The sequence below is a fragment of the Lagenorhynchus albirostris genome, chromosome 6 (assembly GCF_949774975.1).
Source record: "Lagenorhynchus albirostris chromosome 6, mLagAlb1.1, whole genome shotgun sequence".
NCBI lineage: Eukaryota > Metazoa > Chordata > Mammalia > Artiodactyla > Delphinidae > Lagenorhynchus > Lagenorhynchus albirostris.
Window position 1 is genome coordinate 103,138,120 of NC_083100.1, and position 27,603 is coordinate 103,165,722.

Here is a 27,603-nt window from a genome sequence, read left to right on the forward strand (position 1 = left end):
CCCATTGTAGTGAATATTTTTATAGGAGCGACAGATTTTATATAGAATTTTATCAAAATAATTCTGTAAAAAAAAAAAAGTAGCAATATTAACCAGAGTTCTCAGTTTACCTTAAATCCATAAGAAATGAAACAGTAACTTTCATGCATGCCTTAAAACTGAAATCATTGCACACTGTTCCGTCTAAGGTAGTTGTAATGTAGGCACAGAGGCCTGTGGGCTAGATCTTCATACAGAAAGGGAAAGAAGTATCAGGTTCAGGATGAAATAAATCATACAAATTTTTTTTTGTATTTTTCGACATAGTTGGCAGTTGAAACTATTGCATGTGAACCTCATATTCAGGAATCACAAATATAAAAAATTGGATTTAATAACCTATAGATTTTATGAGCAATTCTCACGCCTCAAAGGAGTCCCTCATTTTTCGGAAATATTTCTTGAAAATATAATTTGATTTACAAAACTGTATGCATATTTCTAAACAAGATAAACCTTGCCTTTATAACCTCTTAGAAGCCAAAGATTGATTTTTTAAGAAAAGAAATAAAAGAAAATAAAAAAAAAAAGAAAAACCAAAACCAAATTACATTGTTTTGTTCATATAAGGAGATGAAGGAAAATGAACATGTGATTCATCAATACAAATAAGATGCCCAGTGAATGAGGGCAGTGAATATATAAAGCTTCTATGTAGCTCAAAAATAGTGTTTTTGCTAGGAAATTATTTGTGTAAAACCAGTATAATCAAGACCTGTGTTGTCTACTTTATTCCTCCTCTTCTAAGGTCAGCAGCGAAAGTAAGTTTTTCTCACTTCCCTCCTCCCACCCCTTACTTTTATATGGCAGAACAGACCACAGTGTAAATGACTATGAAATTTAGCTTTTCTCTGTGAATAAGAGGATGTTTATGCTGACTTGATAGAACTCCATTTCTCTTCCATTCTTTGTTCATGGAGTGATCACAGGATATGGGGAAAACATTATTCATCCCCAAATGACTATGTATATAAGTCGTAGAAGCATCTACTCCTAGAACTGGGAGGGACCAAGGGGTTCTCTTGTCCAAAATCTTCTTGTAGAGATCAAAATGGCCTTAGAATCCTGTGCCTGTGGTGATGAGGCCTTATTTGTCTTTGTGTGTCTGTATGTGCAGGAATACATGGACTCCAACAAATACATTGAACATCTGCTGACTCAACTTGAGGAGCAACACAGAAGTCTCTGGAGGTGAGTTCAATCCACATCCTCAACTAGTAGCAGCATCTATAAATTTGATCTTGATCACGGAAGCATGGAGTTGGCAAATGGTCTCTTCTACTTGGTGCCAAAAGCACCTCTGGGGGCAAAAATCAGCAGAGGCTACCTAGAGAGTTCCGTTCCTTTAATTAAAGTAAAGCAGTGGTGCCAAAAGTTGTCCTTGAGTGAAGGACCTGCTGAGAACTGGGAAGGTGGTGGAAATCATAACACTTGTCAGGGTCAAGGAGCTCATTTGTCCAAGGCCATGCAGCAAACTTATATCGTAGAAACTAGGACCCAAATTCTCTGGCCCTTGTCTGCTTAAATATTATTTAAGTTTTTCTCTAATTGAAAGGTTGAACACTTCTGCTTAAAATTTCTTAATTCATATTAAAGAATATGTATTTCAGGAATGCTGTAGTATAGGTCTCCCATGTTTAGTTTTTTGTTCTATGTGGTGGGTCCTGATTCTAGGTAAGGAAAGGTATGTGAGAACATTTGTGCAGGTAAATTGGAAAAAGAGGCGAGTGTCATAGAAGTCATACTCCCAGGTTATTCATTCCCTGAGGCCTCTTGGGAATGGAGATTATTTTGATATTATTAACCAGGTCTTTGGGGTCCGTGTGGTCAGGGTCTTCCTAGATGCTCGTATGGTCTCTGAATTCCATTTACTAAATTCCTATAGCTCTTGTTATCTGGAATAACTATTCCAGTGCTCAATTACATGATACCTTGCATTGCACAAGAATTGTTTAATATGATTAGCTTTGTCGCCCAGGGGTCAAAAAGCCCCTAGCGTCCTTTATTTCTCATCTCCTCATGTCACGGAAGACAGTGCTGTCTCTGTACACAGAGATATTAAGCAGGTAAGTATGACCTAACCCTGTGGATTTCTTGTCCAACCTTATCTAAATCCATCACCCTTGGTCTCTGTACCAGCTGATGCTGCCTGTTCTACACGCACCCTTGTAACAAATCCTAATAACCTTGAAATTCATCTTCTCTGAGGAATTCTAGTTCTTGGGCGAAATGCCTGATATTTTCATTTGTTCTGCTCTTCTGTTAGTTTTCCTACTAGAAAACAGATCTGTGGTTATAGTAATAGACAATATTCTATTTCTCTACCTAGAAAAGCTGCTGGTAGGATACAACAAAAATGTACAGTTTTCAGGTCTCCTTGCTGCTAACAGACATACCAGTTAACTTTATATAACTTGTTGCAATATTTGTTAGATTTCTTTTTGAGAGCTCTAACCAGGTTTTCTTTTGTGAACCAGTGTGTTGTATTAATAAAACCAACAGCAGTGTATTTATGGTTATATGCCTTTTAAATTATATTTTCTGTAGATCTACTACAAAGTATGCTTAAAAGGTTATGTAACTGAGTTGTAACATTTTCTTTAAACTATTTGTATAGAATAATTTTACTCTATTTTTCAAAAGAAAAAATGCACAGATGATGAATACCATCTTGATGAAAGAAATTAGAGTTTAATTTGGTCAGTGTGTCTTATACACATCATTGAAGAGGAATTATAGTTTCACAGGTTTTTGAACCAAAAAACCTGCATGGAAAAGAATATTTTCCTGCTTTCTTAAGGTGGTTAATAAAAACCTTTGGTGTCCTCTGATACAATTAAATTAAAATCTCATTTCAGGTGGAAACATAACCTAACATAAAGTAAGAGCTCAGAATTTTGCGGGCAGTCACTTCCATTTTCCTTCCAAGTAGGATTACTGCTGGTGAAGAAGCAAAGCTTTTTATATAGTGTCAGAGGATCTAATAAAAAAGCTTCATTTGAATAACAATAAAGGGCAATGATGCCATTTGAATAGTCGGAATAACTACCAGTGAGAAAATGGAAAGAGTAGTATTGAAAAGAAAATGAAAACCAATAATAGCAGATTTACATACTATTTATTAAATCATGAAATTATACTTGATTATATTTTGCAAACAGATCTTGACTGACTTACAGTGATGGGCTTTCTGATGGTGATTACAATATCACAACTGCAACTATAGCCAAACTTTTTATGGTGAACGATTTGTGAGTGACAGTGAGCAGTGGGGATATTTTTTTTCTGCTTTTGATTGAATAGTTAAAATGCTTTCTTGAGTTGGGGTAGACTCTATGATGTGTCGAGCATCATGGGAAAGGCATGTCATGTACATAAGCACAGCTAAAGTGTCTGAAGTTAAACAAGCATTCCCATAACTCAGTATACGCTTCTTCTGATTTTTATTATGCCTTTAATTTGTAGCTGTTACAAATTTCATGGAATAGGTTACTTGTCATTGCTGCTGATATTAACTAATGGTCTTCCATTTACACTTAAGCTAACTCAAGTATAGCTTAAAAGAAACTTAAAAGAAAAAATTGAATATTTCGATCTTCCAACAATAATAGTAGCCAGCATTAATTTATGGCCACAGTCTTTGAGGACTGATCAAAACATGGTAAACACATGTCATACTGTTATTGCCTCTTGCTTAATGATAAAAGAATTGGACAAATGGTAGAAGATTGGGTCTAAGAATTAAAAGTCTTCTTTTCGTGGAGGAATCTCCTAGCCTTTAATAGGCTTTAGTCACTTTTTATAGCATAACCATGTGCTGTGACACAAATATATTGCTGTAATCATACTCTCAAGATAACTGGTTATTTCGGCGTCCTGTTTAGTATTCTACTGAAATAGACCTATAATCTATCTCTGGGTTTTCAAATTGCAAAGGAATTTGTGGAGTTCAAATATAGCCGTCTGGCAAAGAGCATTTAGCTCAACTATGTTTTGATACCAGCAGAAAAAAATTTCTGTGAATTCGTCTGAAGAAGAGGGTGGAGTCAGGATCTAGAACCTAGTCTAAGACTTGGGTACAAGTCTGGGTGGGTTTAATTTGCTCTGCCTCTCCCTGCTTGATGAGGAAAAAATAAACACACCCAGTGACAACTTGTTTACTAGTCAATGTTGAAATGTGATCATACATTTCTGTACCTTTATTTGTTTAAATGAGGAAAGTTAGGAGAAAAATGCTCTTCTGTACTTAATGATTTTTGTGTCATCTGTTACTATTTCTATTTGGTTAAATATATCTGTGACTGACAAGAAAGGGTGTGAGAAAACAACTGCTGAGAATGTCTTTCTGCTATTTGACAGAAATCTTTATCCATTTGCAGCCTCAGATTAAGAGTTTAGAACATAGACAGTTGGAAAAGACAAATTGAATTCATGAATATTTATGGAGTTAATTACTCTTTCATGTCACATACGTGAAATTATGTATGACAAATAGAAGCAGCATAACACTATAGAAATGGAAATAAGACTGGATTGGAGGTTTTGGAGACATGGACTCTGGTTCTGGACCATCCGAACTGGCTACTGGGTAACACCTCTGAGACTGAGTTTCCTTAGCTCTGAAAAGAAGCTATCAATATAGCTAGTATTTAAGATAACTGAGCACTGAGATTACATGAAATATAGACGCAAGAGGGAGGAGACATGGGGATATATGTATATGTATAGCTGATTCACATTATTATAAAGCAGAAACTAACACACCATTGTAAAGCAGTTATACTCTACTAAAGGTGTTAAGAAAAAGGCATTACCTATATATGACATGTACAGATAGGTATAATCTTATTTTTATAGAATAATTATACAGCTGGATCATTATGTAGCATTTAATACATGTCATGGAAAGCTTCGAAGAACGGGGGTAGAAGTGACTAATATAACAGATACCTAAGAGCTTGCCAGTGATTGAACCAGATAATGTCAGAGCATTCATTTCAGATTTTCATAGCTTGAATTGCAGACAGAGTTACCAATAGCCTGTAAGCAAGTGAAGAATAAGTAGGTTTGCAAGGCCAAAATTAAATGACAAGATCTGGTGAATGCACAGTGCCAGTTGCCAACCTACAGATGCCAGATCGAAGTTTCATTTGAACAAGCTATGTTTAGGCTAGGGTTTCTCAGGCAGGGCACTGTTGACATCTGGGGCCAGATTACACTTAATCATGGAGGTGGGGTTGTCCTCTGCGTTACAAGGTGTTTAGCATCATCCCTAGCCTCTACCCACTACATGCCAGTACCATCCCCCATTGTGACAACCAAAAATGTCTCCGGATATTTTCCAAATGTTTCCTAGTGGCAACATCCTCTCCTCTCCCTGGTAAGAACCAGTGATCTAAACAATCATCTGCATAAGCATTTTTCTAAGTATATCCCAAGAAACACTAGTACACTATGGTGTGGATATTTTAAGAAAAATAAAGGTATTCTGTGGTCAGATTTGAGGTATACTAGGTAAAACCAAGCTTTAAGATTTTATTTTAATCGTAGAACTATTCAGAGCCATTTATATTGCTAATACGTGATAAGCGTATCAAATATAGACTATAAAATATCATTTTGACTTTAAAAAATTCCCCAATCCTAGCTTTCTTGGAGCATCTATTCTGACTAAAGGTCTAAGGAACATATTTTGGGAAATGGTGATCTATCTAGTTTGGTAGCCAAATATACAAAAACATAGCTGGTACCTCTTTCTTCATCCTTCTCCCCTTACTTCACAGGTACTAGGATGGGTGACTTGTAGAAGAGCAGCAAATAGTCTGGGTTGTTGGTGAAACGGGAAAGTAGATGCGTCGGAAAGCCAGTCCCAAGTTCATTACCATTTTTCTGAGGGGCAACTAGGGCCTCAATACCAAATTCCAAGAATCTGAAGAACCGTTGATTACAAGCTATGTTTGCCCTGGTAAAGCAGATAACTCCTGCTTCCCGGGGGTAGAAATGGTGGTTCCCTACATCACCAAGAGGAGTTTAATTGACAAGCGTATATAGTTCTCTAGGTGCAATAAGCGTCCCTAAGGCCCATCCCTTGCAACAATAAAATAATAGTTTCAGGGTATCCCAAATCCTTCAAAATAGACTTTTGTATTCTGGCTTACTTGTGATTCTTAACCTAAGGAAAGAGATAGGAAAAAAACTGGACAAAAACTTTGTCTTCCTTCCCACCGTGATTCAAAATGCTGCTTATCTAAGTAGAGTGAACACTGCAATAAAATGATCCGCATTCCAAATACCCTTTCGTGTTCTCCATCATTTGATGTATGTATACACTTTAGGGTGGAGATCATTGGCACCAGTGCCTCAAGTTTCCTTCAGCAGTAGTCTTAGTTTTGGTAAAATGTGGGTGACATTAAAACTGCTTACTGAGGGGCTACATGCTATCATTCTATCTCGGGGTAAAGAAGATCCTTCGCTAACACGTTATATAGAAATTGCCTTGTAGTTGTAAAGTAGAGTTAAGAGGCAAAAGCACACATGGCCTGAGAAAGGTCAAGCCCAGAGCCTCTTGGAGATTTACCTTCTGTGTATCTTGGTTCTTAGAATCGAATTGTCCAGGCATCTTAAGAATTAGCATGTCTCTATCCTCAAGGGGTTAATTTACATAGACTAAAGTGATGCTGAGTATTAAACAGGTTGCCTTTGCTAAAACACAGACTTCCACTGGGAGATCTTAATTGGCAACAAATAAAATTGCTCTGCATGAATTCTTAATGGTGGACACCAGATAAAATAAGAACTGTGATTTGTTTTTTACATCCCTTCAAGAGAAAAAGAGGCTGTCTCTGGGGGATAGACTGCGTAGCAGACAAAGAGCTCAGCGCTCTCTGCTAGCAATAAAAGCGAAACCTCATGCTACGCCAGCAGAATAATGGTTTCCCACCTCTGCATCCCTGTCTCAGTCTGCTGAGGTCAAAGGAGACCAGGGCTAGCAAGCTTTACATTTTCTTCCCCTCCTCTCAGTCCTTGGGCTGGATTTCTAAACCATAGCTGCTTTCTCGGGGCAAGTGCAAGCGTCAGGGCCACCCTGGAAACCCGTCAATGTCACTTCTCAATTACCCATCAGGGGTTGTTCCAGAGAGGCAGACAGTCGCAGACCCCTGCCAAGATAAGAGTCTTGCCTCTCAGCCATGCCCTCTGCCCAGCACAAGGGAGAATAAATCAGGGCTCTGGAAATTGGGTATTGCCACATACTTCAGTGGTGATGTCACTCCTGGACGGTGGTGGGGAAAGCTATGGGCTGAGATGTATCCCCAAGGATTCTTATTATAGATGGATGGTGCTGCTTTAGATGAACAAGGGAGCATGTAGCCTTCTCATAGCTCTGAAGCCCTGGGTGAAGGAACATCTTTATCTTTAAGTAAAGATGTAACATCTTTATTTGACTTTTGTTCAGTAACAGAAGGGGCTAACAGAACTAAATCCAGAAAGGTATCTGGATTGACTGAATGGGAAGATCACCCAGGTTCATATTTGACCTTTAACTTTAGGATTGATCAACATTATAATTTATTTAGGTGACCGGTATGTGATCTGCATGTTTATCTACTTAAGGAGTTGCCCAGTATTTGAACTCAAGTCATCCGAGGCAAGGAGATACCAAAAATGCCAGAGTGAAACTCTACACTGACTTTATATGATTTCCTGTCTCTTATAAAATCTGTCCACACTTTAAACTAAAGGGCCATGTTAATCTATCAGAGAATATATATTTAGGTCCCAACCGAATAAATGTACAGAATAGACTCTTTAAAACCTTATGGGGGGGCTTCCCTGGTGGCGCAGTTGTTGAGAGTCCGCCTGCCGATGCAGGGGACACGGGTTCGTGCCCTCGTCCGGGAAGTTCCCACATGCCGCGGAGCAGCTGGGCCCGTGAGCCATGGCCGCCGAGCCTGTGTGTCTGGAACCTGTGCTCTGCAACGGGAGAGGCCACAACAGTGAGAGGCCCGCATACCGCAAAAAAAAAAAAAAAAAAAAAAGAATCCGCCTGCCAACGCAGGGGACACGGGTTCGAGCCCTGGTCCGGGAAGATCCCACGTGCCGCGGAGTGGCTGGGCCTGTGAGCCATGGCCGCTGAGCCTGCCATCCAGAGCCTGTGCTCCGCAACGGGAGAGGCCACAGCAGTGAGAGGCCCGCATACCGCAAAAAAACAAAAAACAAAAAAACAAAACACCTTATGGGTTTTATCCTTGCCTCTTCACTACAAATCTTGTTTGAAAGAAAAATTCACATACATTTATCAAGACTATTCTACCCCAGGCTGAGTGGAGGAATCTATAAAACACATTTTAGGAGACTGTCCTTCAAAAGTCCAAAGGTTTCCCTAAGGAGCTGGGGGTTTGATCTGAGTCCTGTGTAGGAGCAGGTCTGGTGGAGTGAGGGGAGATGAAGAGTTGGTTATTGGATAGATTGAACTTGGACTGCCTTTGAGACTTTTGTGTATAACTATATGTTAAGATGATGAGAACTTCAGGTTTAGAGCTGTTTATATTTAATAAATAAAACACAGTATAGATAGAGGCATTAGATGAACCCGCAAAGATATAAAACTGCCCTCTGCTGTAACTGGCGAAACATCCCCACATTAAAGATGGATTTATTGCAACCATGGGAAGCTTGAGTTGAGTAATGTTGTACAAATAGGTCCGTAGATGATCAGAAGATAATTCTAATTCTAGTTTAAATAGGTTTGTGTTCTTCAAGAAACACTCTTAAAGTGCCACAAAATATTTCAACATCAATAGGATTTAGGGGTGACCCAGAGAAATTTACCACTCTGTAATCTGAAAAAATTTGGCTTAAACACATTTGTTATTTTTAGATCCATGCTTATCTTAATATGACAGCCGGAACCTAATGTGATTTATTTATATGAAATTAAAGAGCCTCAAGCAAAAGGCATTTTGTAGATTTATCGGGGGGTAATAAAGATCACAAATATTCCCTACTAAGTTGAAAGAAGAAAAACTCCAGCAGGCAAAAATATAAATGACCTGCTTGACATAAACACATGCGTTGACTGTGAAGTACACCCACAGTAAGGGGTGATAAAGTGCCTTTTTTATTTTTAACTGGAAGGAGGAATGAAATGGGTAATTTACCGTGGATGTCTATTTAGTTTTAATTTTAATGGGAAAAAATCACCAACTTGTTAGTGCGTGAGCATACTTGGGATTTTTTTTTCCCCCTAAGAGATTGATTGTTAAGATATAACTCTACATATCTCTCTATATGGGTAACTCTGGAGTTTACAGTAGTAAATTTATTTATTTGTTTGTTTGTTTATTGATTGATTGATTGGTTACCTCCCATTCTTTTTGCACCTTCTGTATTCAGAGGCCTGGGAGGTAATCTTAGAACCCCACCTCCATCCTTCCATTCCGGGGAGAGATGTTGGAGCCTCTGTGAAATGAGAAAATACAAACTGCATTTTTTTCCCCTCTAAGACTTTCACGATAGTACATTTTGTGTTTTTGTATTACAAATTAGACTTCATAAATAATCCAGCAAAGAGTCCGGGATGGAGAGGGTCCCTGGAATCAAAGGATCCAGAATAGGATGAAATTGTACAGTAGTTGGGAGAAACACCCTCTAGCTTTCTCAAGGCAGAGGAAACTTCTAAGAAGGCAAATGTCAGTTGCAGATTTGGTTGAGGTTGGCAACCTATGGCTGGTTCCATGGCTCAGGAACCTTCACAAGGTTGCTTTAGGAGAACCTGGCTTACTTGATGCTCAGTATCTACACTTGTTGATTAAATATTGTGTATGAACTCTCTACGGAGATCAGCCTAGATTTTCACCAAATGTAAGTCTGCCTGAGAGAGAAGGTTAAAGCCACTGCGGGTCTCAACTCTGTACTGCTCCATTAGTACTAGATTTTACAAGTAGGGGACATCTCTCACTTAGACCCTAGGGATGCTCTGGTTCTTGCTCCAACCCTCCCCAACGCCCCCTACACACACACACCAATTAATGAAAACTTCACTTCCACAGACTATTCCAAAATGTAACAGCAGCTCTATCCATACCCTCAATGACCTCTATACCAGTTCCAACCACGTGGCTCTCAATCACACACTGTCTTATTTTTTCATGACAGGGGTTTTGTTCCCCTAAGGTCTTTGAGTTGTAGAGCCAATCTTCTGGTACCTCACCTCTCTCATAGTGCTTAGCATAAGACATACAAAACAACATCAAGCATAACACTTCACTTACTTTGAAAGCATAGAGACAATTGGAAGTATGTTGCGGTACGCGGGCCTCTCACTGTTGTGGCCTCTCCCGTTGCGGAGCACAGGCTCCGGACGCGCAGGCTCAGCGGCCATGGCTCACGGGCCCAGCCGCTCCGCGGCACGTGGGATCTTCCCAGACCGGGGCACGAACCCGTGTCCCCTGCATCGGCAGGCGGACTCTCAACCACTGCGCCACCAGGGAAGCCCTGTGTTAGTCATCTTTGTACCTAAGTGACTTAGCATGTTATCGATCCTCCAAACACTTTTCCTTGAGCCGTTGAAGGAATTGATGATGATTCAAGAAGAGAAATTACTAACAGCTCATGTGTTTATTAGGGACAAGCCTGCCTTAACTGGTAAGTCCATTGCAAGAGAAAGGTCAAGCAAGTATAGCAAAAAGTCCTTTGTCTCAGTGGTGTACCAGTGCTAAAGGGGATCCACAGTTTCAAGATAGTTACTCTTAGAAAGTTAAAGATGGGACACTTAATGAAGATGTGAATGTGTGGTAATGATTTATAAAGCTAGGAAGGATGCTTGCTTCACCAGACTTTTATTTTATGCTTTTTTCAAAATTCAATCCTAAAGTAAGAAGTTTTGAGGCATGTCCTGTCTGCATGATGGGTCACTGCACATCATAGGACAGGCTCCAACCAGTAACAGTAATCAAATATGTATTTCTGTCCCCAGTTTTACTCCCATTATCTACCAATTATATCTTGGGCTGCAAACAACCTTGTTAACAGAAGCAGTGAAAGAACATCCCGTAATTTTGAAAGAAAGGGGTTGAGAGACTGTGGGAAGGTAAAAAAAATGCATGATAAAAATCCAGGCCTAAAATATTAAATTTATCACCTTGGATAAAGTGAGTTGGAGAAAAATTGTAGACACATAGATCAGGTTACTTTTAATAACAGAATCGATAACAGATACACACTACTATATATAAATGAGGTAAACAACAAGGACCTACTGTATAGCACAGGGAACTATACTCAGTATCTTGTAATAACCTATAATGGGAAAGAATCTGAAAAAGAAGATGTATGTATTTGAATCACTTTGCTGTACCCCAGTAACTAACATAGCATTGTAAAGCAATTATACGTCAATTAAAAAAATTTAAAAACAGAATTGGGGCTTGACCTGAAAGTCTATAAAGTGGGTACTTGCAGAGAAAATCTTAGAATTTTGTTAAGATGGACACACACTAGAAGTCAAGGGCGTTCAGCATAGATAACAATGACATGGGCTGCCAAACAGAGGGTAAGTTTTCAAAGGGTTAGTGGCATGGAAGACAGTGGGGGAAAATAGGTGAAAAAAGAGAGCAACCAACAACTAAAAGTAAATTATCATTTTTATTAGCTAAGTGCTCTAGGTAACAAATATGGGGCACATTTTCTCGTTATCTCTTAAAAGGTTACTGGCATCCACTCTAGTCCAGCTGGGGCAGTATTTGGTGGTACACTACTATAATCAGGGTCTCTGTTCTGATTGCTTGGTGACTGTGCTGTCCTGCTGCTAAGTTTTACAAATACCATCCCTGGTTCCTTCTCTGTGATGTGAAGTTCAGGTCCAGATTCTGCCACTTACTCTGTGGTCCTGGGAAAGTCCTTTCAGCATTCAGAGCCTTGCTTTCCCATTGGTAACAAGACAGGGTTAATATAAGTGGTTTCAGCAGGACTTTCTTTAGGATTAACAATCTGTAACTCTTACCAGTTACCTTGTAGGCCAAGGGTTGGGTGATGAAGATAGATGTGATAGATACATAGAATTACTGAGAGTTGAAGGTGACAGTTTCCCTTCTTGAAAGAAGGCAGAAAATTACTTTTATACACCTGGTTTTCTTTCATTTCTAACTCTTGCACTGTGTCTTGGCACTGAACCTTCCAGAGGTAATAAAACAGCATGCTGGCAGACCCAGAGCACCAGAGCAGGGTCAGAGCCTGTGACCACTTTCAAAAGGTTTTGCAGGAAATTGTTGTATTGAATAATGTTTAAGTTTCCACAGAGTTATGAGCACAGCATGTTGAAAAAAAAAACAGTCAATTGCACATTATTAGAAAAAACAAAAAAGAAAGCCACTCTGGGGTTACGGTCCCTATTAAGGGAAACTGCATTGTCTTATAAGCTGCCTTCAGTGTTCCCTGGAGATTCACAGACTCACTGGCTAATTGAAAGCCAACATGTGTATTTACCTGGATTTATTCATTTGTATTATCTAATTGATTTTCCTGTATCTTGGCTTTGGAAATAAAGATAGGAATGGGGTCAATTACAGAAGGCCAGTCTAAAAGAGAAATTCTTTGCATCAGATACACAATTTAGGACTTTGGCCTTTGGAACCATTTGTTAACAAGATAATATAATTTAAAATGTACCAAAAGTTGTATCTATCCAAAAATACCTCTCCCACCGGACTGCCTGGAATTCTCATGCTTGGTATAAAGGAAATTGGGTGTCCAGAAAATCACCTCTGAAGTCTATACTTGCCACCTGAGGGGAGTTCTAGGATTACTCTCTTAGCTCCTGGTAGTACCTTACCAAGGATTAGTTTGCCAAATTAGAGACCTGTGGATATCTGAGTCCTGGAAAAATTTTTAGCAAAGTTAAGCAAAGCATATTTAGAATGGAAGAAAGTCCTAGTGGAAATTTTACAGTACAAATCTAAATATTTCTATTTCTAGCCACACATGTCCCTACCAATGCTGACCTTCTTTATTACTGATTATTCCTACACACACATTCCCTCATTGTCAGTGTCTGTTCCAGACAGATAAATCCTACCCATCCTTCAAGATACAGCCTAGGTAGGTCCTCCTAATCTACAACTCATCACATAGATTCCCCAGCCTGCCTGGGCTCCATTTTTTTTTAATTCACCATGAATTTGAGACTATATCACATTTGTCCACATAATGGTTTACATCTTGCAAAAACTCCCAAATTATCCCATGTACCTCAGTTTTGATTCTACAGGTATTTTCAGCACCTGGCCTTCCACTTCTGTTATATATCAAATGATGGCTAAGCATAGGGTTGAACATGACAGGTGTTCAGCTAACACCTACTAACTGATTTTCTTTAACAGGGAAATAAAAAGTTCTACTCAGTTCTCTTGCTGAAAATACTGTATCAAGAGCACTTTTTTTTTTTTTTTTTTTTTTTGCTGTACGCGGGCCTCTCACTGTTGTGGCCTCTCCCGTTGTGGAGCACAGGCTCCGGACGCGCAGGCTCAGCAGCCATGGCCCACGGGCCCAGCCGCTCCGCGGCATGTGGGATCCTCCCGGACCGGAGCATGAACCCGCGTCCCCTGCGTCGGCAGGCGGACTCTCAACCACTGCGCCACCAGGGAAGCCCAAGAGTACTTATTTTAGATGTCAGTTAAGGATATTATAAACCAGAGAGTATCCAGAAGGTCCATGACTAAAATGGTATGAGGTGCTGAATACTAAATTAATAATGGTGAAAGGAATTGAAGATATTTAGTTTGACACATAGAAAACTAAGGGATAGACCTATATAACTACCATATGACCCAGCAATTCCACTCCTGGGTATATATAAAAAAAAAACCCCAAAACACTAATTCAAAAAGATACATGTACCCCAATATTCATAGCAGAATTATTTACATGGAAGCAACCTTAGTGTCCATCAGCAGATAAATGGGTAAAGAAGATGTGATACACACACACACACACACACACACACATACACACATACAATGGAATCTTATTCAGCCGTAAAAAATAATGCAATCTTGCCCTTTGCAGCAACATGGATGGATTTGTAGTGCATTATGCTGAGTGAAATAAGTCAGACAGACAAAGACAAATACTGTATGATGTCACATGTGGAATCTAAAAGATACAACAAACTAGTGAATATAACAAAGAAGAAGCAGGCTCATAGATGTAGGAAACACACTAGTGGTTACCAGTGGGGAAAGGGAAGGGGGAAGGGCAATATAGGGGTAGGACATTAAGAGGTACAAACTACTAGGTATAAAATAAACTATAAGGGGCTTCCCTGGTGGCGCAGTGGTTGAGAGTCCGCCTGCTGATGCAGGGGACACAGGTTCGTGCCCCGGTCCGGGAAGATCCCACATGCCGTGGAGTGGCTGGGCCCGTGAGCCATGGCCACTGAGCCTGTGCATCCGGAGCCTGTGTTCCGCAACGGGAGAGGCCACGACAGTGAGAGGCCCAAGTACTGCAAAAAAAAAAAAAAAAAGCTATAAGGATATTGTAAAACACAGGAAATATAGCAAATGTTTTATAATAACTATAAATGTAGCATAACCTTTAAAAATTGTGAATCACTATATTATATACCTATAATTTATATAATATTATATATCAACTATACTTCATTAAAAAAGAAGTGAAGTGAGTTATCTTGTGGAGAACGGATTAGCAGTATCCTGTGATATTCAGTAGGACAGATCTGGTTAACCAGTTGTCTAGGTTAGAACCTGAGGGATGACAACTCAGCGCTAGAAGGAAATGTCCTCTGTTCTGTTCTCTAACATGGAGGAGGGTGTTCTTGGGATAGTGAGCTCTGTGCCAGTGCAAGTGTCCAAGCAAAGCCTGGGACACCATCTTTCAGGTGTCATGTCCGGTGGATTCTGCTACAGTGGATGGGGAGAGGCCAGGTGCCCTTCATGTTGGATGACTCTCTGGCCTGAACGCCGCCAACAGCATCTCTACTTGCAATGACTGTTTCCTCTTCTGTGTACCATCCCTTTGAAATATTAAGGCAGTTTGATATGTTTGGCCCCAGTCTTCACTTTTCCAAAGGAAGCAGTGTAGGTTCTTCCATTGCTACTCATACAACTTACATTTCAGACCCCACTTACTCACCTACTGGACTTATTTCAGTTTGTCAGTATCCCTCTTAACATGTGGGACTTTAATATAAACATAATGTATTTTATTATAACCAGATTACAAGTCCAATTTCAGTCATCCTCTGAGAGAGGGTTATTATTCTAACTATGATTTTTCCCCCAGTGGTACTAATTGTTAATAATCTTTAGGCAAAATACCTAAAATTCCAGCATTGCATCACGCATATTCAGTTACTCTCTTGTGGACTCAAAGAATATAAATCATTATTTCAAGAAAGCCCAAGGAGTTTTTTAAATTTAGAAAATCTGTTCTCTTTTTCTCCACTGCTCCTTTATTCCCTGACTTTTAAATGCCTTGTCCTGTTTCACATCTTTTTTCCAATGCCAAAACTTTATTTATGGTTAAGAGGTCAGAGAAGAATTAATAATTACAAGTAAATTAGGTCATTCCTGACCTTGGTAGAACTTTTATTGGACGATTACTCTGGCCTTCAGAAGGAAGAAGGGAATGAGTTTCAGATTATCACCGAAATGAACAATTACTAATCTAACATTTATAATCCCAAGGTTAAGGAATATTAGGAAGGATAATGCTAGAAAGGTAAAACTCATGAGAAAGTATTTTAGAGCACAGCCGAAGTGAATGGAACTACTGGATAGTCTGCTTAAGACAGAGATCAGAGTTAGGCACTGTAGATGTTGTTTGGGTTCACATTTAGATTTTTCCAATTTCAGCCATATTATGACAGTGGTATGCACAGTTTACAGAGGGAGGGATTGCTACCCCGCTATCCAGGGTCAGAAGGATGGGAGGTAGGGGAAGATATCACTATTTGAAGGTACATTATGCTGAGTTTCAGATCATTTATTTTGGAAATCCAATTCCACTGCCTGTTCTTTGTGCACGACCCCGAGGTTTATTTCTGGCCCATTTATGATGGTAGCAGGAGAGTTTATTTTTCTGGCTTGATGCTAAACCATTGTTACAGACATTCCATTTCCAGGCAGTTTCAAAGTAGAACTGTTATCCCACTCCTCCTGATTTTAAAGTTAACATTTGAAAATCACTTTAACTTCAGATAATGAAAAATGGTTGTGTGAAGTTTGCATTCATCTTTGTCCTAGTGGTAGAGATTCTGCAATAAATACAATGTAGATTATTTTTCCTGTCAAAAGGCTGCTAGACATTGGAGTAAATTAATTAGCTGGGACCATTGTCAGATGTGGATGTCCTGATATTGTCACAGAGAAGGAATGAGCTGAGACTGGGTGAAAGGCAAAAGCTGATTCACTTGCCAGCAAGAAACATTCTGAGGGAGTCACTTAGTGTGGCTTGGGAAAATCATTTTGGAAACCAGATAGGTACATGTGATAGTGGACTCCTGACATTTCTGAGCCAGTGAGATCTTTTTCCCAAGAAACGTGCAATTAAACTCATTCAATAGTGGGTTGGAAGTGGTAGTGTTCTAGATATAGGTCTAATATAAGGCCATGCTATAATGCAGTGAAAAGAGATTTTTGAATTGCTGCATGGATATTTGCATATGTTGATGGGAAAAATCACAAAAGGGTCAGAGGTTCAGGATGTCTGGAAGGTTTCCTGCTTCTGAGTTGAGGAAACCAAAGAAGAAAGTGTGGATAAATCCTTATGAAAACTTTCTCATGGGATTTCCAAGAGCTGATTCTTCACGTAAAGTTAGAATGTGCAAATATCCCTTACGCTCCCGTTTGGGAACAAGGAGTTTTAGATAGAGCTGTCTTGGTTACTACAGAGTCAAAGATTTGTTCCTTGAATGTCCATCTTCTGTTCACAAACCCAGTAGGCTTGCAGTTTCTCATGGCATCCAAAATGAGGTACTTGGAGGCTTTCACAAATGGAAGCAAGAATTGTCATGGTGCATCGTGGCCCTATGCCATCTCTGTCTTTGGCAGAGTTGGCAAAGCAGGGCTTCCTTTATGTTCATTTCAAGCACTCATAACATGACCCAGACCTTGTATTTTTTATTATGGGCCTGTCGTTAATTGACATAGACATTTAGAATTTGTATTTCTAACTTGCCCCACCTCTTGTTTATGTTCCATAAATGTAATCCCTACCTTGTGCAGTAGGGCTTCCTTTTATTTGGCCAACACACACACAGGCTTCAAGTGGTGACCCCCTCCGTTAGACATTTAGGGTTTAATGAATAATTCCATGTTTACTCAGATTACTTATGATCTTATAGCTATAAGTCACTTTGCTTCGGATATGGAATATTCACAGAAAAATCATAAGAGTAGCTCTGGACTCATGTTTGTTTTCTTGATTCTTTTGTCCTTTAAAGCAACTGTACATTCAGTATTATGACAGGAGTTCTAGTGTCGAGTCTAGCACTTTGTAAATGTGGGTAAGTCATTTGCTTACTCGACCTTCCATCTCTAAAGCAGAAATTTGGGCTGAAATTTCTTTTCAGCTCTACGATCTTTTGAACTTGTGACCGCCTAGGAAAATCTAGACTGTGGAGCTTACATTTGAAGACTACAGAAATAAAATTCAAATCAAATAGCTATTTTTAAGTTGTAATTAATATTTTGGGGAAGGAATAACAGGGAGTTTTAGAAATATAGACCGATTGTGGAAATCAGACCTTCTAAAGTGTGCTGCTGGGTTATTACTTGTGGGTGAAAAAAAAACAAAGCTCCTTTTACTTTTTAAAGTTTATTTCTCCTCTGCCCCCTCCAGTTGGTCACTCTTATTCATTTTATGGTCACTTATGATATTTCATTAGCTTGGTATTCATTACATCCTTCCACTTTCATCCCTCGTCTTTAAAATCTCAATTAAAATGCTGCTTCCTCCAAAAAGTATTCCCTGATTTTCTACTGAAAATGGACCTCTCCTTCTTCTGTGTGCTCATAAAATTTGGCATGTGTATGCAGTGTAGAATTTATTTCATTCTGATTTATGTTATAAGTGGGTTAGTAACTTTTCTGTCTCTCTTGTTATTAGCTCATGGAAGAGGAAATCACATCTGCTCATCTCCTTATCTGGTACCTAACAGTCCAGAATTGTTGGACTGCGTACTGCTGCATGGGTGGTCATGGGTGGCTATCCGGTCATAGATTCAGAGCAGTTGTACTGGTGCCAGTGCTGAGGCAACAGCTCCGATAGGAATGAACAGTGCCATCGGTCCACCAGTTGCTATGGTCTACATAGGACGTGAGCTGAGTACACATCCTGGACACTAGTTCCTGGTTCACTATCTCTTTTTTCCCATTTCTCTTCTTTCGGTATTGCCTTTGCCCTTTCTAATGGGAGTCTTCTACTTTAACTCTCATATTTAGTCTGATGGAAGCCTTACAAACCACTTATTAAAAGGGATTCATGGGCTTCCCTGGTGGCGCAGTGGTTGAGAGTCCACCTGCCGATGCAGGGGACGCGGGTTCGTGCCCTGGTCCGGGAAGATCTCGCATGCCGCGGAGCGGCTGGGCCCGTGAGCCATGGCCGCTGGGCCTGCGCGTCCGGAGCCTGTGCTCCGTAACGGGAGAGGCCACAGCAGTGAGAGGCCCGGGTACCGCCAAAAAAATAAATAAATAAAAAAAAAAACATCAAAAAAAAAAAAAAAAGAATACTTCTCATAGGCCTCTTTGCTGGGCCCGAGTCAGCATTCCTAAGGCTGCCCTCTGTTTTTGGCTCTGAAAAGCAGTGTGGCAAGTACAAAGCTTGAAATAAAATGACAAAAATAACACTTTACCAATATGTCGATACTCTTCTAAGAACTTTATACGTGTTAACTCATTTAATCCTCACATTTCTATGAGGTTTAGTATTTTCATTTTACAGATGAGGAAAGTGAAGCATGGACATTTAACTAGCCTGGCCTGAAGGCTGAGTCCTTAATCATTGACCTAAATATTCAATGAGTTGTTAATAAATATTTCTACTCTATCCCTTATGTGCACATAATAGGATTGCAACTTCTGCTCCCTTGTGGTTGGGCAGGGTCATGTGACTCATTCTGGCCAATGGGTCCTTAGCAAAAGTGACATTCCAAGTTGAAGCATTTATGGTGCAAGTGCAACCCTCCAACGTGCTCTTTTGTTCTGGCATGTCAACGAGCAATGCCCCAAATGGTATTTTATCTAAAGCTCGGGACGTAGAATGACTACCGTGAGCAGAGGCCCCTGCCAACATGTAGTATGAGGAAGAAATAACCTTGCATGTCAAGCTGTGGGTATCTGGGGGTGGTTTATTACCATAATCTATCCTTACCATAATCTGTCCTTTCCCAAATAGTATAAAGGCAGAATCCACAGATTCTCTGTGAAGACTAGAAGATATTTCCTAGAAACTAATAACTTATTATGGTGCTACTTTATTTCAATCCCTTATATGCCAATTTCAGCTTTAGACTTTTCCTTTATTTTATCCCCAATATATCTCCAGAATGTATCTCCAAATTCTATTCCTTTCATAAGAAACTCTGGGACCCATTCTTCATGATACTCCTTTAAATTTACTGTAATTGAAAAAGAACAGATACATGTATATCTATAACTGAATCACTTTGCTGTACACCTGAAACTAACCCAACATTGTTAATCAGCTATGCTCCAATATAAAATATAAATTTAAAAAAATTTACTGTAATTGCCCAAATAGTAACCTTACAATTTTAAGATTTTAGAGGACAATCTAGAAATTTGATAAGTGTTGTATTCCTAATTCATAAAAATAGACTGAAAAAAGTCCATGTTTACATTTTGGGGAAATACAATAATCTTGAATGCACAAAGGACAAAATGAAACTATAAAAGCAGCTATAACTGTCTTTGTAAAGAAAGTTATAGTAGATATCCATTCATTAGGAACACTATTTTAATTATTGGGAAGTATTCTTAGCAGTAGTTACTGCTGGCTTTAAAAAGTTAATTTAGGTTTAATTTGAAAAGTTAATTAGCTAAAATGACTCCTCTTCTTACTATTAAAAATGGAATGTCTCAGATTCTTCAGGAGTATATATGCTGTAGAACAACTTATATCAGAAACTTGAGGGCTCATTAGAATTTATAATATGCATTTAATTACCATAGTTGTTTCAAAGTGTGACTCAAAATTATAATCATTAGCAGTCTTTTAAAGTGTAGTTATTCATGTTTATAGTTAGAGCTTGTAAGAGGGCAATATTTTCTATAGTGGGGGGTCAGCAAATTTTTAAGGGCCAAACAATATTTTCAGCTTTACTGGCCATATGCTTATGGCCACTTTCACAACTACTCAAATCTGTAGCTGGAGCTGAAACAGATATGACTTTGTGCCAACAAAATTTTGTTTGGTAAAATAGGCAAGATTTTGCCTGTGGGTACCAACTCCTGATCTAGAGTGAGTTTTTAAAACACTTGTTTGTGTTGTGTTGCAACCTTCTACATGCCAACTCCTGTGTAAGTAAAGAAGGACTGTGGCTCATCATAAATATGATTTTGTATCTCCATGTCCTTCTAAGGCATCCTTTAGAGCGGTTCTGCTAAGCCCCGGGGCACTTAAAGGTCCACTGGTCTGGTGGTTAGGGTGCTGAACAGTGGATGAGGAAACCTCATAGCCAGCCCTCAGTTCTCTCTATAAATCCCTTGTGTGGTCCTAAATGTAATGTAAGCCCAATTTCCCCATCTATAAAGCAAGCAGGAAGAGTGGTTCCAGGATCCTTTCAATAATCATATTTTTCTATGCTTCTTTTATGAGAAACATTAAAAAATGGAAACCCATAAATCATCAGGTAAAAATTATGAGGATTAATAAGATACTTGTAAAATTCTTTTAACATCTAGTGAGAAAGATACCACATTGGTAACTTTTGATAGAGATTCTCTCAAAAATATGTTTATATTATTTTCATAGGACTGTATTCTATCGATTGTTGGAAAACCATAGACGCTATCCCCATGCTAGAGTAGAGGATTGGATAATGAATTTCCTACATGCAAGTTTAGTTTAAATACATTCCACCTTCCGCCTTATGCAGCCATTTCAGACATGTGAGGATGCCAATATGAGCCCTGAATTTGATGGGCTTAGGCCAACTTAAAATAAGTGTGTGTGCATGAGGGAAATTTCCCCCCCTTCTTTGTACTTAGGTTATTATTTTGCTTATAGGTTCCCAAATATAAAGGGAACATATGGGTCTATAGAGGTACAATAACACACATTATATATATACATACACACAAAGTAATATATGTGTATGTGTATATGTACATTCATACACACACACACACACACACACACACACACACACACATTTCAGGAGACAGTCTAAAGACAGGATCTGAATACAAACATAAAAGATCCAGAAAATTTGTTAAAATTTTCACATTTGTTAAAATGTGAAATCATGAAACTTTTTTGGTTCAAAGACCACAGACTTTTGATTTTAAAAACCTGGCACAGTATCTGATTAATAGTTGCTTAATAAGTGATGGTTAAATAAATAACTATATTAATGAAAGAACACGGATCTTTAAGTTTCAAAAAATGGAACAATTGTTAGAGCACGTGTGTGTGTTGATCTGTATTGTTACCAAGCCCCAGGAGAATAAACAGTCACTACTTAAGTGAATTCCATTTATAAATTTCATTAATGACAATAATGCCGTCATAGAACAATGATCTGCTCAGTTGTGACTGCAAACACGGAGCAATTCCAGCGAAATCTTGCTCTAAGTGGCTGTGCTGAATTCAGCCCTGTGCCCTAGCCTCTGAGGTTTAATTATTGAAGAAACCGAATGTCCCTAGTTAAGGCTGGCTGTGATAAAACAGAAACCTCATAAGAACCATGAAAAAAGTAGAGTAGACAAAAATCTTGGATAAATCCAAAATTAGTAAGCCATATAGTATTAGTTATATGAAAGCTTTATTCCAGAATGAAATTTCTCATAACAAATGATTGTTTAGCCCTAATAATTTTCAAATCAGTAAACGTTTATTCAGTGCTACTACACAGAAAGTAGTGTAGAGACTGTCCAGAAAGGATTACAAAATTAAGTAGTGCTTTATAATCCAACCCAAAAGGTAAGCCATAAAATAAGGATAAAGGGAAAAAGATGGAGAGTAAGGATAAGTTAGAGATATTTTAAGCAACAGTTTACAGTTACAATTCATATGACAATGAATAATCCTGTGGTTATGTATTTTTATATTGCTGGAAGTGTACTTCCATTTAGGGAAAATTCCAAAAAGTGAGAATTCTCACCCAAATGATAAATATACATGGACTTTTGCTGGACGTTGCCAAATTTTCCTCCAAGAAGGTCGCACCAGTTTATATTTTCACCAGCAGTGTGTGAGACTGTGTGTTTATGCAGAAGTCTCCCCAACAGAAAGAGTGATGACACATGTAAATTTCCTCCAGTCAGATAGATAGACAAGAAGTGATGTCTCAGTGCAGTTTTAATTTGCATTTCTCTAGTTATGAGTGAGCATGAACATCTCATATGTTCAAAGGCCAGTTTCATAGTTTTTGGTGCATTGTCCGTGACTTTTGCTCATTTTTCTATTAAATTTTTGGCATTTTCCCCTCAATTTAAGAGTTCTCTGTGTATTAGGGATATTAGCCCTTATCTATGATATATTACAAATATTTTCTCCCAGCTTGTCAATAGTCTTCTGATTTTGGGGGGTTTGTTTTGCTCTGTGTATTAGGCATGGTAATACCCCTCAAAGATGGCCACATCCTAATTTCCAGAAGCTGTAAACGTGTTACCTTATGTGGCAAAAGGTACTCTGCAGATATGATTAAATTAAGGACCCTCATGTCATCACAGGGATCCTAAAAGCTGAGAATTATTCTTGCCTGTGGTGAGAGGGATATATGACTATGGAAAAAAGATCAGAGAGCTGGAACATCACTGGTTTTGAAGGTGGAGGAAAGGGCCCTGAGCCAAGGCATATGCGCAGCATCTAAGAAGCTAGAAAGGCAAGGACACAGATTCTCCCCCAGAGCCTCTGGGAAGCAGTGCAGCCCTCCTGACAGTGAAGCCTACTTTGATTTTAGACCAGTGAGACCAGTCAGAATTCTGACCTACAAACTATAGGGTATTAACTTTGTGTTGTTTTAAGCCACTAGGTTTGTGATAATTTGTAATAACAGCCATAGGAAACTAATATACATGCTACTTTTAAAAATTCAGGTAGTCAAATTTATTAATCTTTTATTGCATCTGGAGTTTGAATCATTTTCAGATAACCATTCCTTTCACCTAGGTTATAAAAACATTCACATGTATTTTTTTTCTGATATTTGTATGGTCTCATTGTTACATTTAGATTCCTACTGTATTTGGTGTATTGTTTGAGGTATGAATGTAATATTCTTTATGGTCAAGTGGCCAACCAGTTGTCCCAACGTGGTTTATTTTAAAAGTTCATTTTTGGACCCAGTGATTTGAGGTGCCGTCTTTATCATACATATATTTCTATATGAACTTGGGTCTGTTTCTGGACTTTGTTCCTGCTCTGTTTATCCACACACCAACACCACACTGTTAGGGTCTCTGACCCTCCACGCAGTCAAAAATCCCTATATAGTTGTCCCACCGCATCCAAGGGGCCCTCCGCATCTTTGGATTCAACGAACCCTGGATCACTTACTACTGTAGTATTTACTATCGAAAGAAATCTGTGTGAGTGGACTTGTGCAGTCCAAGTCCCTGTTGTTTAAGGGTCAACTGTAGCATGTTTACTGTATGGTAGAATTATTTTTCCCTTTAAGCCTTTTCTTTCTCCATGTTTTCCTGGCGATTCTTGCAAGTTTTTCATATGAACTTGAATATTAACTTGTCTAACTCCAAAAGAAACTTGTTGGTATTTTTATTGGAATTGTGTTAATTTTATACAGGAACTTAGAGAAAACTGACATTTTACAACGTTGAGTCTTTCTATCATAGAACAGTGAAAGACTTCTGTTTCTCCAGGTCTATTTTTGTGACTTTGAGGAATTTTAAAGTTTTCCTCTGGTTTTGTACATTTCTTTGTATGATTTCTCCTATTTTATCTTCTTGGTTGGTAATGTAAATGAGGTTTTCTGTACTAGTATATCCTCTGTCAGGTTATTATGTCTATGGAGATGATTGATTTCTGTATATTAATTTATACTAAATCTGAATTTTTGATGTTTGAGTTAATTTCATCATTGATCCACATCATTTCCAGGCATAATACCATGTCATCTGCAAATACAGTTTTTTCTTTTCCAATGCTTATGCCTCTATTTGATTTATCTTGTATAATTGCACTGACTGCAATATAATGTTGACTAGGAGTGGAGTTAAGGGGTATCCTTCCCTTGTTCCTGATTTTACTAGAAATGCCTCAAATATTTCTCCATTAAGTGAGACACTGGTGTGAGGATTAAGGGCCTGTGTGTGTGTGTGTTTTATCATGCTAAGAAAATATACATTAATTCCTATCTTCTTGAGTTTTCATCAGGGAAGACGTTAAATTTTGTCAAAGGTTTTTAGATATCTATGTAGGGAATCATGCAATTTTTCTTATTAGATTAATTGGTATACTCTATTAATGAATTAATACCGAGCTAAATGCAATCGGCCTTTGGTCATGGTATATATCTTTTAATACATTGTTGCATTGTTTTGCTCATATTTATTTAGTATTTTTGCATTGATATATATAATGGCATTGATATATGTTTTACTTTTGTTTTTTTTTTTTGTTTTTTTTTGCGGTACGCGGGCCTGTCACCGCTGTGGCCTCTCCCGCCGCGGAGCACAGGCTCCGGATGTGCAGGCTTAGCGGCCATGGCTCACGGGCCCAGCCGCTCCGCGGCATGTGGGATCCTCCCGGACCGGGGCACGAACCCGTGTCCCCTGCATCGGCAGGTGGACTCTCAACCACTGCGCCACCAGGGAAGCCCTTACTTTTGTTTTTAAATTGTATTCGTAAGGGTAAATTGTTTTCTCAGTTCCTGCTGCTGTAGAAAAGTAGCACAAACTGGGTGGCTTTAACAACAACAGTAATTAACTTCTCACAGTTTTGGATGGAGGCTGGAAGTTGGCAGTCAGGGTGGCAGCATGGCTGGGGTATGGTGAGGGTCCTCTTCTGGGTTGCAGACTGCCAACTTGTCCTTGTATCCTCGTGCTCGCTATATCCTCATAGGGTGGAGGGCAGAGGGAGGAAGCAAGCTCTCTCAGGACTTTTATAAAGTTCTTAATCCCATTAATGAGGGCTCACCCTCAGGACTTCATCTGATCCTAATTGCCTCCCCAATGCCCCACCTCTTAATAGCATCACATTGGGGCGTAGGGTTTCATCATAGGAATTTATTGTGAATGAACACATTCAGTCTCTTACAACTGTCAGTGTTATACTTGCTTCATAAAAATAATGAGAAAGTTTTCCTTCATTTTCCATGGAAAAACTATGGAACATTGGAATGGTCTGATCTTGGGGATTTGTTAGAATTCCCCAGTGAAACCATTGGACCTGTGTTTTTTGTTTTGTGGTAGGATAGAATATTAATTACTTTATTTCTTCTAGAAAAGTTGATCTAATTTAGCTTTCTGTCCCTACTAGAGCTGATTTTGGTGTCTTTTCCAGAGAATGATTCCATTTTATCTATTTTAAAATTTATTTGCAGAGAGATGAGATCTGTAAAGTAGCCTCTTATATTTAACTTTTTTTCTGCTTCAGTGGTTATTTCCTATTTGTCATTTATTATCTTGTATATTTGTGCCATCTTTTCCCATGCCACCTTTTTTTTTTTTAATTTGATCAAGTTATGTAGCAGTCAATTTAAAAGAAACAAGCTAGATTTGGATTTTTTTTAACTAGGTTTATTGTTTTTCTGTTCTCAACTTCATCACACTTTGCTCTTACCTTTTTCTCCTTCCTGTGCTTTCTTTGGTTATTTTTCCTTTTTTGGCCTTCTGAGCCAAGAATTTAGTTTATTTATATTCTTTAATTTTTATTGTTAAATGTGCTTAGGAGCTAGTAATTTTTTCTGTGACCACAGCTTAAAATGTAGATAGTTATTATTTTTTAGAAAATTTAAAATTTTAGTTTGAATTCTCTCATTCAAAAGTTGCTTAAGGGCTTCCCTGGTGGCGCAGTGATTGAGAGTCTGCCTGCCGATGCAGGGGAAGTGGGTTCGTGCCCCGGTCCGGGAGGATCCCACATGCCGCAGAGCGGCTGGGCCCGTAAGCCATGGCCGCTGAGCCTGCACGTCCGGAGCCTGTGCTCCGCAACGGGAGAGGCCACAACAGTGAGACGCCCGCGTACTGGTTAAAAAAAAAAAAAAAAAAAGTTGCTTAAAAGTTAGTTTTCCAATTCACAGGAGGGAGGGCTTTTACATTTTTTAATTTGTTGATAATTTATTGTTTTATTGCATTTTATCCGCAATTTCTCCCTTATGGAACTTACTGATGTTTACTTTGAGACTTAACATATAATGACTTTCCCCCCAGTTTTCTTGAGATATAATTGGCATACAGTACGATATAAATTTAAGGTATACAGCATAATGATTTGACTTACATACGTCATGAAATGATTACTGCAATAAGTTTAGTGAACATCCATCACCTCATATAGATACAAAAGAAAAGAAAAAGAAAAACAAATTTTTTCCTAGTGATGAGAACTCTTAGGATTTATTCTCCTAACAACTTTCATATAAAATGTACAGCTGTGTTAATTATATTAGTCATGTTGTACATTACATCCCTAGTACTTATTTACCTTAAAATCTCAAGTTCATACCTTCCGAAGGCCAAGAAGACAAGGACAGTGTGAGTGGCAGCAATCTCCCGATGGGCTAGGCCAGCTCCCTCTGGCTGCACTTGACACAGGCAGGCCAAAGGGCCAGGCTTGGTGACAGAGCGGAGTCTCTTCTGTCTTAATCCCCCTCTTTCCCCTGCCGGGCCTGGCCTCCTCCCACATTCTCTGGCTGGGCCGGTGGGCAGCCTGCCTCGGATGGAGCTCCCTGCTGGTGGCTTGCAGAGAAGAGGCCTCTGTGCCCAGCTGACCTGATGCTCCCAGGAGTCAGCTGGCTGCTGCTACTCACCCTGGCATTCACAGGACTTCACATACCCACGGTTGGACCCAAGGCACTCCTGGTGCGGTGATGAGTGAGGGTGGGGAAGCACTTGTGATTAAATGGCTGGAGTTTTACAGCCAAGTGAACAACAAAAGCAACAACAAAATAATTATAATGCAATGACTTTTTTGTATGTTCCATGTAAGCTTGTACATAGGTGTGAGACTTGCCCTTGTGCAGGTACACAGTTGTGGAGCCACCATATCTCAGACTGGGAGCACTTCCACCTTTCCCGCATAGATCCAAGTGTTCCCGCCTGACATGTGTCAGAGTTTTGGTTTCCACAAAGCCGCGCCAACACACACTGTAATCAGAGTGATTATTGTTTTTCTATTATGATAGGC

General features: G+C 39.1%; 1 protein-coding gene across 1 annotated transcript in view; it reads left to right on the forward strand.

Moving 5' to 3' along the window:
* NCKAP5 (NCK associated protein 5) overlaps positions 1-27,603 on the forward strand; it is a 1,037,966-nt gene that overhangs the window by 370,610 nt on the left and 639,753 nt on the right. The window contains exon 3 of the mRNA XM_060151527.1: positions 1,157-1,230. Within this exon, the coding sequence (XP_060007510.1) occupies positions 1,157-1,230 (74 nt within the window). The remainder of the gene's footprint in view (positions 1-1,156; positions 1,231-27,603) is intronic.